Below are 12,432 nucleotides of genomic sequence, written 5' to 3'. Positions count from 1 at the left end.
AAAGTATTAAGATAAGAAATAAATGCCTAGCAAAATTTTGAGGGGGATGATTCCAGATCTGTATTATACCTAACTTACTCTGCAGCATAAAGTGGCCCTGTGATATATGCAGGTTAATTTCTAACCTCCCAATTATTGCTAACAGCCAACACATTACAGCTAACACATTACAGCTATGCACTCATAAATCCCATGAGGCCGGGATATACATGTTGCTAACTCATAAATGTCCTCTGAAGTGGATTCGGTCATCAGGTCATAAGTGATAGGAGCAGAATTAGGCCCATCGTCTACTCCGCCATTCAATCATGGCTGATCTATCTCTCCCTCCTAACCCCATCCTCCTCCCTTCTCCCCATAACCCCTGGCATCCATACTAATCACAAATCTCCCAATCTCTGCCTTAAAAGATTAGCATCTACTCCGTTGTTTGATGCACTACTACATTATTACAAGTACAAAATAAATAAAATCAGACAGATTACTCTTATCTTTTTTACACTTTGTCTCTTCACCTATGTCACTAAAATTGATTCTGCATAGTGGAGGCATGTAGAGCTCTGCACATAGTACAAAGGTGAAATATTACTAAATAATGTGGGGAATATTCAATGTTACTTTTCAAAGAGATCTTCTATTCTTTTGCAAGACAGTTCACATACAAGTTACAGCAAGTAATTAGGAAAGCAAATGGAACATTGAGCTTTTTAGCAAAGGCATGGATTTGAAGAGTAAATCTTTCTACAGTTCAAAGGGGCTAAGCTGAAACCATCTTTAGTATTGAAAATTGTTTTGATCACCTTATACAAAGAAGAATACACTTGCTTAGGAAGAACTACAGTCTGGATACATCAGATAGATTCCAAGAATTAAAGGTTGTCGTATGGGGAACAACAAAGTTAAATTTAGATGAGCTAAGCATATTAACAATAAGGGGATTAGATCAAAACTCTGCAATCCTACCACATCTAGGCATGAATTGTGATGGATAATTAATTGGGGCGGCACAGTGTCACAGCTGGTAGAGCTGTTGCCTCACACCATCAGAGACATGGGAGGGATCCTGACCTCGGGTTCTGTCTGTGCGGAGTTTGCACGTTCTCCCTATAATCGTGCAAGTTTTCTTCAGGTACTCCGGTTTTCTCCCACATCCCAAAGACATGCGGGTTTGCGCTGTTGCCAAATCAAGTTGTGATGCATCCCAATAGAATACATCGTACGGTGCATCTGTAGAAATCGGTACGGATCGGTGGAGACATGTCGAACCTCCTGAGTATTCTGAGGAAGTAGAGACTTTAATGTGCATTCTTGGTTCTTCCTCTTTTCTTTTGAATGGAAGTGTAACAAGTACTGTTATCTAATATGTTGGTATCTATCCAGAGCAGAGAACTTTGGAAGACCACAACTAAAATACTATCTGTATCCATCCCTTAGCAGAACAGAAAAAATAAGGCAAATAATTTTGCTGCATAAAACTGAGCACAAGATGGAACTGCGATACAGACAAAATTAAATTGTGCCATATCACATAATTTAGCTATATGTTTGTTACACCATGAAGATATTACTAAATAATATGATATGGTGGTTATTTCCCAATGATCAAACTATATTATGTTGCATTTCACTGTACCTCGCAAAACCTGCTAGATCCTGGCAAAGAATCTAAATCCATCCGTTAATTAATACAATAGTTAATTTCATCAAAGCACTCAAATATTGTAAGCCAAGTTTATAAAAACGGGAATATTACAAACATACCTGAATTATACCATGTCCTTGTGCAAATACTTCAATGTCTTCAATCTTCATGGCTGTGTTTTCAAGGGCTCGCCGAATGAAATGAACACTGTAGCCAATACCATTAGCTTTAAGGCCTTGAAAAATGTATTTAAGCAGAAACGCATACAATATAAATTAAATTACACACACAGCACAATACAGCATGGGTCAGAAGAAGTGATAATCAGAGTATTGATCACCAAGTTACAGAGAACAATCAAACCATGGAACTAATGCAGAGAAGCTGTATGAATGGACCTACAATCTTTTAGTGCCTGCAGGCACCAGGATTGGCTGAAAGGCATTACTCAGCTACGTAAAAGTTGTGAGCACACACAGAATTAAATGTTAAGATGCATGTTTAGGAAACAATTTTAGTTCATATTCTGTTTTCTATAAATTTAAAAAAGGAATCCAGTGACTTGTCTAAAATATCCAATCACTGATGTATAAATCTCAAGTTCTGGCACCATCAACTTTTGCTTTGAAATAAGTGACAGACGGAGACAAATATCTAAAAATCCTCAGAATATGACTAATTCCATATTAAAATTAATATTAATAATGCTCAGAAAATGGTGCCAGTGTAAGATGGCATACAAGTATGCATTCTGTAGCACAGGATGAAGAAACTTGGAATAATCAGTGTGTGTGAAATAACAGACATTTTGTTGAAACAAGGTTTTCACAATAATTCTGCCACATTTAACACTATTGTTTAAAATCCCAACTACTAAAATGCCAATGTTGGCCAATAAGGAATAGACATTTCAATGCAAGGTTAGACTGCATTAACAAGCAACTAAATGATTCACATTTACAACCATGCGATAAAATGTCACGTCTTGTTAACAATAAGGATATTAAATTTTTATAGATACAAAAATATTACTCTATTTCTCATTTTCAGCCATTCACTACCAGACAATTTATTACCTGAGAGCAGCAGAGCAATTCCTCCACATGCATTAGGAGAAGACATTGAGGTCCCATTCATCAGTTGTGTTCCACGTAGAGTCCAGTTTGGAACAGAAGCTATAGCACCACCAGGCGCACTGATACTCACTCCAAGAGCTCCATCAGCACTTAAAAACATTAAGAAAATTGATATACTACACTGCAAAGATCAAGAAATAGGCAAGAACGTGCTTGCAATACAGGTAAAGTAACTTCACAAACTTTTTAAAATACAGAACAGTAATTTTCATCCATCTGAGACCCAAATACTGAATGTTCATTCACTGCCGTAATTTTAATCATCTGGCTAGTGGTAAAAATTGTTAATCACGTCATCATTCACTTTAACATTCATCTGCAGCAGAAACGTAATAAATTCAGGATAGTGTTAATGCAAGGAAGTTCCTCAAATTCTTCAAGATCCTCAAAGTCCAGAACAAGGGGTCACAGTTTAAGGATAAGGGGGAAATCTTTTCGAGATGAGAAAAACATTTTTCACACAGAGAGTGGTGAATCTCTGGAATTCTCTGCCACAGAAGGTAGTTGAGGCAGTTCATTGGCTATATTTAAGAGGGAGTTAGAAGTGGCCCTTGTGGCTAAAGGGATCAAGGAGTATGGAGAGAAGGCAGGTACAGGATACCGAGTTGGATGATCAGCCATGATCATATTGAATGGCGGTGCAGGCTCGAAGGGCCGAATGGCCTACTCCTGCACCTATTTTCTATGTTTCTTATTAATAGATAAAGAGCAAACTTCCAGATGGTTTAAGTATTCAATGTATACCAAGTTTATTTCCTTTTTAAAATGTTCTTTACTTAAGAATCATAGGAACGTCCAGGACAGAAACATGCTCTTTGATTCAATTAATTCATACCAACCAGGTGTTATTACAGAGCTAGACATGCTTGCCAGTGTCTCTCTAAACCATTCCATTCCATATACCTTTTAAAACACCTTTAAAAAGTCACCATTATACCTTTATCTACAGCTTGTTCCGGCAGCTCATTCCATTGTATGCACCATGTTCTGTTTGAAGTAATTACCACTCAGGTCTATTTTAAATCTTTCTACCCTCACTTTAAATGTCTACTTCTATGGCTTCATGTTTTAGACAAACAACAGGAGACCCAGCATAGATCCCTGATGCACGACACTGGTCCAGGCCTCTAATCAGAAAAATAATCCTCCACTACCATCCTCCTGCTCAGAAAACAATATTATTTACTATTTTGAAAATGCATAACCTATACGAACTCTCATTCAACAGTGAACTTTGCAGCCTTGCTGCACAGAATCTTCTAAAGAAGGGAGTACCTCTCAGCAATGAAATAAAAATTAAGTAAGCAGAAAATACTCAACATCTCAGGCAGCATCTGTGAGAAACCTTTTAGGTCAATGGCCTTTTATCAGGACTGAATGAGAAATAATAGAAGTGAGTTTTACATTGCAGAGAACAAAGGTAATGTCTGTAAAAGCGTGAAGATTTTCCTGGTCTTACAATCATCACGCAAAAGAGCAAAAGAAAAAGCGGGTCCTTTGGTCCATTTCGGTCAAGCCCACCAAATTGCCCACACCTTGCCCCATGTCCCTCCAAACCCTTCTTATCCATGTACCTATCTAGGTGTCTCTGAAACGTCATAATTGTTCCTGCCGCCACTACTACTCCCAGCAGCTTCTATATATTCACACCCTATGTCTGAAGAAATTGCTCCTCAGGTCCCTTTTAAATCCTTCCCTGCTCAGATTGGAGTGGGTTGTGCTGGCTGTGGCCAGCTTTTCTGAAGGGAAGTGCCAGGGTTTAGTCATTGCAAGTCTGCATTATGTTGTGTGACAGATGCTGATGTGTCATGCTGCTCCAGAGACTCGACATTGAACTCAATCCAGGGTTGTTCCAGATACCCTGCCTCTCCAACCCAAAACCAGATTAGGGATCTCTTTTTATTTTAATGGGGTTTTCTAACCAAGAGAATGGAGGTGCTTCTTATGTTAGTTTCACATTTTTAATGATCTGTAGGGTATTTCAGGCACGTGCCGTCAGGGTAGGCAGGGTAGGCACTGCCTACCCTGACTAAAATTATAACATGGTTATCATTAAATATAAATAGTAAAGGCATGGGAGAATTATGCCTATCTAAGAGTTCGATCTCTTAGGTAGGCATAATTCTCCGTGCCTTTCAACCGCAGCACTTGTAACACGGGAAGCTCTGTGCAGCCCACGTGTCATCAGCGCTGCTTGAAGCCATCAATTTCAAGCGGTGCTGAAGGCAGCTGAAATTCTGCCTTTGCTGTACTGCGCATGCGCAACAGCCTACTGCGCATGCACAGCCCGAGTTTCTTGGTGGGTTTTTCAAATATGGATTGCCATTATCTGAAGGGTATGTTAGGAAGCAAAGAGAGAAGAATGGAGTTTGTGTACCAATAATGTGGTATGTACATTTCTTGGTGCTTTATGTTTTTAAATACTGTATTTCCCGGGGTGGGGGGCGAGCTCCTTTCACAGTGTTTGGGGAGTCTGGCCCAGGATAAATTTGCGGGGAGGGCAGGAGCGTTATGAAGGAGGGGATCGGGGCCAGTAATCCACTTGCGACGCTCCGGGCACGGAGCCACCGCATTGTGGCCGGGGAGTGATTTAGCTTGGGTGGCTGCGAGTGGCCGCCGGGACCGGACAGCCCCTTCAGCCGGTCCCTGCTCACCTCTGGCAGTGCTCTCCGTCTGAAAACCTCTCTCCTGCCGCTCGCCGGCCTCACTCAGGCTGGCGAGCGGCAGGTGAGAGGTGTTCAGACGGAGAGCACTGCCAGAGGTGAGCGGGCCAGCAGAAGGCGCTGAAGTGGCAGCCGGTTCTGCTGTCGGGTCCCGACGGCCGCTCGCAGCCACCCGAGCTGCTTCCTTCCCCGGAAGTAAGGGCCAGTTCTGCTGTCCGCGCCCGGAGCACTGCGGCAGCGGTGAGTGAGTCTGACATGATTTCCGACCCCCTCCTTCTCAACATCCCGCCCTCCCCGCAACTTTAACCCCTGGCACAGACTCTCCACACGCTGTGAAAGGAACTCTCCCTCCAATTGGACCCTTGAATTAGTATTGTCATTCAATAAGATGAGAACTGATTCAACGTCCCGTGTGCTCCCGTTTTTCCCACTATCTCTCCACCTGCCTTCATCCCCCACCCATTCAGTAATTAAAAAATGAAGGAGATTTAGAAGCCTTGGGCAAATTGAATTGTTATTTATTTTTATTTTTTATTTTTAAGGAGAGAACAATCTGCGCATGCGCGGTTTAAGATTTTTTTTTTAAAGCCGCCTGCCTACCCTGAGTAATTACTCAAGGCACATGCCTGAGGTCTTTTAATGCATTTAAACTAATGTTTAAAGAATTAAAAAACATTTTAAAAAAAATATTTTCTGAATACATAGAAAATAGGTGCAGGAGTAGGCCATTCGGCCATTCAATATGATCATGGCTGATCATCCAACTCAGTATCCTGTACCTGTCTTATCTCTATACCCCCTGATCCCTTTAGCCACAAGGGCCACATCTAACTCCCTCTTAAATATAGCCAATGAACTGGCCTCAACTACCTTCTGTGGCAGAGAATTCCAGAGATTCACCACTCTCTGTGTGAATTTTTTTTCTCTCATCTCGGTCCTAAAAGATTTCCCCCTTATCCTTAAATTATGACTCCTTGTTCTGGACTTCCCCAACATCGGGAACAATCTTCCTGCATCTAGCCTGTCCAACCCCTTAAGAATTTTGTAAGTTTCTATAAGATCCCCCCTCAATCTTCTAAATTCTAGCGTGTACAAGCCGAGTCTATCCAGTCTTTCTTCATATGAAAGTCCTGACATCCCAGGAATCAGTCTGGTGAACCTCCTCTATACTCCCTCTATGACAAGAATGTCTTTCCTCAGATTAGAAGACATTTAAAAGATATATAATTAAAAAACCTTCAAGTTTCGACAGGAGCTCTATCGATTGCTTTGTCTCCTGTCCAAGCCTGTTAAACTGTTCCAAAGTGGAGCTTCAGCACTATGTTCATAAGACTTACTTGCCTCTGAGGCCTTGAAAGACTTCAGATGACGCCTTCTAGTTGCAGATGGTTGTCTAGTTTAATTCGCCGCATCTGGCCCAAATAATGTGGGCATGGATTGCAGTTAAGAAATCCTGGCAACAGCCCAGATTCATAAAATATTCAAGAGTTACAGTGGTAGAACCAACATCCCACAGCATAATGCAGTATAATTCAACTTTTCCTGCTTCCATTAACAATTTTCTGTAGACTAAAACATAACACCTACTAGTTGAGCCAGCGTATGCAAGAATCAAATTAAATCATCCCTTCAGATGGTATTTACTTTCAAAAACTTGAATCAAAAGGTTTTTCCTGTGACCATGTGGCTTTAGTTTCCACTGGAGTCTTAAAGATAGGCAGACTGGTAAGTCAATTGGTCACCAGTATACAGATGAGTGGCAAAATATCAGGAAATTGGTGAAAACTTGGGGAGAATAAATAGGGGATTAATATAGGATTAGTGTAAATGGATGGTCGGTGGTCAATGCGGACTCACTGGGCTGAAGGGCCTATTTCAATGCTACGACATATTAAAAATAATTCTGTTTAACCAAATCCAAGTATTGCACAAGGAAATCTAAAATAAAACGAGGGTATGCTGGAAATGCTCAGACAAAAACAGATTTAACAATCAAGATTAATGATCTCATCAAAACTGCAGAAGTGAGAAAACAACAGCATTTTAACAGAAAACAAATCTCTACCAGGGAGACCAGTTGTGTATATAGAAAATGGGAGGAGGCTGGGTAAAAGATGTATTGTATCTCCCGAGGTTGCACGGGGAAGTACAATGAAAATAAGAGTGGTGGGTGGAGATAGAAGAGTGAACACACAGCTTTCATTTGAAAGTGTATTGGATTACTGAAAGAAAAGGAAACAGGAAGGATGTGTCCAATTGTGGACATCATTGAATGTGATGATAATTATGGTGAACCATTGAATGTGGAGGATGGCAAGGCAGAAGATGAGCGGAAGAGAAAATCTATCCCATTGTGGGATGAAAGCAGAAATATGACAAATAGAGGTGATGCAGATGATAGTAGTGTTGCCAATGATTTGTGGGGAAGCTGTGGATCAGGTGACAATTTTTTTTAATGTTACTAATGTTGAAAGTCTTGTCATCAGAACAGACATGATAAAAACAAATAAACTGGGAGAACAAAATAGGGTTCTTGCAGAAGCTGGGTGCGAGGAAGTAATGGGAGTTGGCAGGTATGTATTAATAATAGTTTGCTGATATGGGGATAGAGAATTCAAGGAATGGAAGAGTAAGATATAAACCAAGGTAAAATTAGGACAGGATGGCAATTACTAGCCAAAGCAATTATATTTTCTAGTTCTGTGCCAATGCAGGAAGCAGCACCAATAAATTATTTGCTTGCATACAAAATGTATACAAATAGCAGCCACCTACGGCGCTGATAAGGATGTATAAAGGTGACAACAGAATATACTGTTACTGTACTGTTCAGGGTTTAATAAGAATCATTGGACTATCCACAATGCATCACCATAATGCTTCCTCAATAAACTAATAAGATCACCAACACAGACAGACGTTGCTTACCATGGCCCCCTTGAAGACCAGGTGTACTGGTTGGCAGGCAGCTTCTCTCGCAAGGAGTATTCAGAAACCATCATGTCGGGTGAGACATATGCACCAACACCTGTGGAGTTCAAAATAACATTACAGAACTCGTGGTTGGAAACAAATTATAGTAGAATTACTTCTAAACCTTGCGGACCAGTCAGTTTATCATATCCAGGCCATTTATTATGAAAAGTAATCCACTTAATACTATTGGCTACTTACAGCACCAGGGACCCAGGTTCGATCCTGATACGGGTTCCGTCATGCAGAGCTTGCACGTTCTCCCCGTGACCTACGCGGGTTTTCTCGGATATCTTCGGTTTCCTCCCACACTTCGAAGCCGTACAGGATTGTTGATAAATTGACAGTGTAAATGTAAAATTGTCCCCAGTGTGTGTAGGATAGTGTTAATTGCGGGGATCGCTGGTCGGTGTGGACTCAGTGGGCTGATGGGCATGTTTCCGCACTGCATGTCCAAACTAAATAGCTATTAGGTTCTTGAAACAACCCACACAACCCTAATCCTTGGCCACAGAACACTACGGACCACCTCGTGCCCTACCATGGTCTTTTGTCCCCTCCTAATTGCGTTTGGCACTAATGTTTTTTTTTTGCAGTTTTCATTCTTTTTACTGCCTTGCAGAATTTTGTATATAATGCAAATAGAATTTATGTTTTTGTGTTTGAGTCTGTGCGCTTGCAATGCTGCTGCAAGCACGTTTTTCCATTGTCCCTGCACCTCACTGTACTGGTGCATTTGACAATAAACCTGACGACTTGATGAGACCTACCACTAGCACTGCCATCTTCATTCACCCTCCACAAATGATATCTATATTGCCTGGTTACATGTGATGAGGAAATTAACTATGGCTTACAATAGAGTAAAAAAGGTCATGTTATAGGAGCAGAATTTGGCCATTTGGCCCTCAAGTCTTCTCTGCCATTCAATCATGGCTGATCTATTTTTCCATTTCAACCCCATTCTCCTGCCTTCTCCCCATGACCCTGACACCCTTATTAATCAAGAATCAGTCAATCTGCGCCTTCAAAATGCCCAATGACTTGGCCTCCACAGCCCTGTCGTGATGAATTCCACCCTCTGACCAAAGAAATTCCTCCTCATCTCCTTTCTAAAGGTACTTCCTTTTATTTTGAGGCTATGGCCTCTGGTCCTAGACTCTCCCACTAGTGTTCAGGCCTTTCAATATTCAGTAAGTTTCAATCCTCTCATCCTTCTAAACTGCAGTGAGTACAGGCCCAGTGTCGCAAACGCTCATCACATGTTAACCCAATCATTCCTGGGATCATTCTCGTAAACATCCTCTGGACTCTCTCCAACGCCAGCAAGTCCATCCTCAAATATAGGCCACAAAACTGCTGACAATGCTCCAAATGCAGACCAGTGCCTTAAAGCCTCAGCATTACATCCCCGATAGCAATGTATTTTGCTTTCAAATAGCTTTATACAGTCATTATCTAAATTTACACAGGTTCAATGGCACGAAACAAGTAGCAATCACTTCGAACCACTGTCAGCATCTTCAAGGAATGGAAAAACATTGGTATAATTATAATTGGTCTGACAGGAGTCATAAACCACTTCTTACCAATGACACTGGAAGTCGTTCCACCTGGACATCCTACAGTGGAAAGGCAAGGTCCATTGTTGCCTGCACTTGACACGTAGATCACATTATGTTTCAATACTGCATCATTAATCACTTCACAAATGCATCTACAAATATTGAAAAAGAAAAGAGATTTGAAACAATTTATGCAACACTCAATAACAATCGCTTGCTAGTTAAGAATCTCAACTGGGTGCAGGCTGCAGAGTAAACTATGATATACATTTTGGCGTATTAAAATCCATTTTGATACTAATAGCCTATCAATATTATGTCATTAAAAAGTGCATTAATGACCAGAGAAATATCATTATTTAATGTTTCCATTCTTTATCCGCAAATGCAGTAGATCAACAATATACGCCACTTCTAAAATTAAAATCATACACTATAATCAATCTCTATCAGTGATAGTCCAAAAAAATGTGCTTGATTTTGATTTGTGAATATTTTCAATATTTTTTGGTCAGGCTTCAACAACAAAAAAAGGTTACTGGCAGAGGATTTAATAGTCACCTTGCTAAACCTCTATCCAAGTAACTCCTCCACAGTTCTTGCACAACATGAGCAAATGGGGGGGGGGGAATTAATGACATTCTTTCAGGTTTTTGTAATGCTGAGAACAACTTCATGTTATCAGCATTACAAAGAATGGAAGGGTACCACTATTACCCAACTTCCAGTGATACAAAAACTGAGCAGCACACCAATATACCAAAATACTTATATTGAACCATGGAAAGCAGTGAGCAAAGATTACATTCAACCCTTCAGACTTGATAGATCTGAGGTATTTACAAAACATGCGTCCCCTGTAGCTTAATTTATACCCGTGAAAGCTAGGATATATGCAAAAGTGGAAATGATATACTTTCCACCCTCCCTGTTCAGAACAATCCTTGAAGTGACCTGAGAAGGATCCAATGGATCATCAGTAACAAGATCCCAATGATAACTGGCCTATTGTCAAGTCAAAATGCACTGGATGCTTGTAGGCCTCAAATGCTCAGGTACCAAGGTTAGAATGTTTTCATTAGGATTATCAGTTGCTCTATCACCAACTGAAGAACCACCTCAGACAAAGCAACAATAAAGCTCAAAAAACATTGGACAATATCAAGTAAAATCTTCAAGGATTTTCCATTCTCAGTGGCAACTGGCATCCCATCTCAAAGACATGCGGGCTTTAGGTTAATTGGCCATTGTAAATTTCCCTGGTGTGTAGGGAGTGGATGAGAAAGTAGGATAACATAGAACTAGTGTGAATAGCATGGACTCGATGGGCTGAAGGGCCTGTTCCCATGTTGTATCTCTTTAAAATAAACTGGAGAAGCATGCTGCAATTATTCTGACAGAACTGGTACAAGTTCTACAAAGTGGAAGCCTACATGTAAAGCAGGAAGTGAGTGTAATTGTGCATGCCGTGAGAAAGTTTGCTACTCGCCCAAGAGATCATCTACCTAATCACTGCGAAGCTTGTATCACTGACTGACTCCGTTGGATCTTTTCTACCTGTCAAGATGCTAGTCAGTCTTCTAACTTTAACCAGAAATAATGAAATACATTATTGCAAATGGCAAATGTTTGTTTTGTTTGGCTGATAAATAATGGCTGATTTTCAAAATGTGACTACTTTTATCTGCTAAAAGTCAATTGGCAACTTAGAACCATGATATCTTACATGAATTACAGTAATCACATTAATAGCAATGCAATTTTTCTTTCCACTATTCAAATTTGATCTGTCAAACACTGTTCTGACAAAAATCTAAATTATACTCACCCAGCATTGGGCCAATGTGTAGCCTCACCATAACTGTAGTTAACAAGATCACATTTGTATTTTATTGTTTCAATCATCTGTGACAAACAAATTTAAATTTAATTTGGGTAATGGAAATAGGGCATTATGAGAAAAATTATATCAAGCGCAAATATCTGTCAAATTTTCCACCTTTATCAAACAGGATCAAGAATAAATTAATATTTTCCCCATTACAGGCATTTTAAACATTCAATTAAATTTTCTAAAATGATATCAAATTTAGTTATAATTTGATCATCATTTATTTTTGATCATTTTAACAAATCATACTATTATAATGACATTTATTGTAAGATATTCCATGCAATGCAGACCGATATCTTGGCACAGTGCTGACTTTCAGATAAGCCAATATTGTTTTACTGTTTCTACTATTTTGCTTCAGTGCACTTTGTCAGTGACACATTTCAGGTCAGTCGCAAGTGGAACCTGTATCAAATTGCAGCTAAAATAACTGATATACTTTTCATATCTGACTCAAAATATGAAGCCAAGTCCAATGCTACAAACAAATGTGTAGGAAAGAACTGCAGATACTGGTTTAAATCGAAGGTAGACACAAAATTCTGGAGTAAAACAGTGG

General features: G+C 40.0%; 1 protein-coding gene across 4 annotated transcripts in view; it reads right to left on the bottom strand.

Annotated features, from left to right (window-relative positions):
* tpp2 (tripeptidyl peptidase 2) overlaps nucleotides 1-12,432 on the bottom strand; it is an 81,053-nt gene that overhangs the window by 54,082 nt on the left and 14,539 nt on the right. For all 4 annotated transcript variants that reach the window (XM_033022320.1, XM_033022322.1, XM_033022321.1 and 1 more), the window contains exons 8-12: nucleotides 11,808-11,884; nucleotides 10,004-10,131; nucleotides 8,370-8,469; nucleotides 2,719-2,867; nucleotides 1,762-1,877 (exon numbers count right to left, since the gene is read on the bottom strand). In XM_033022320.1, the coding sequence (XP_032878211.1) occupies nucleotides 1,762-1,877; nucleotides 2,719-2,867; nucleotides 8,370-8,469; nucleotides 10,004-10,131; nucleotides 11,808-11,884 (570 nt within the window). The remainder of the gene's footprint in view (nucleotides 1-1,761; nucleotides 1,878-2,718; nucleotides 2,868-8,369; nucleotides 8,470-10,003; nucleotides 10,132-11,807; nucleotides 11,885-12,432) is intronic.

Source organism: Amblyraja radiata, chromosome 6, assembly GCF_010909765.2.
Source record: "Amblyraja radiata isolate CabotCenter1 chromosome 6, sAmbRad1.1.pri, whole genome shotgun sequence".
Classification (NCBI taxonomy): domain Eukaryota; kingdom Metazoa; phylum Chordata; class Chondrichthyes; order Rajiformes; family Rajidae; genus Amblyraja; species Amblyraja radiata.
This window is presented reverse-complemented; position numbering and strand designations above follow the sequence as displayed.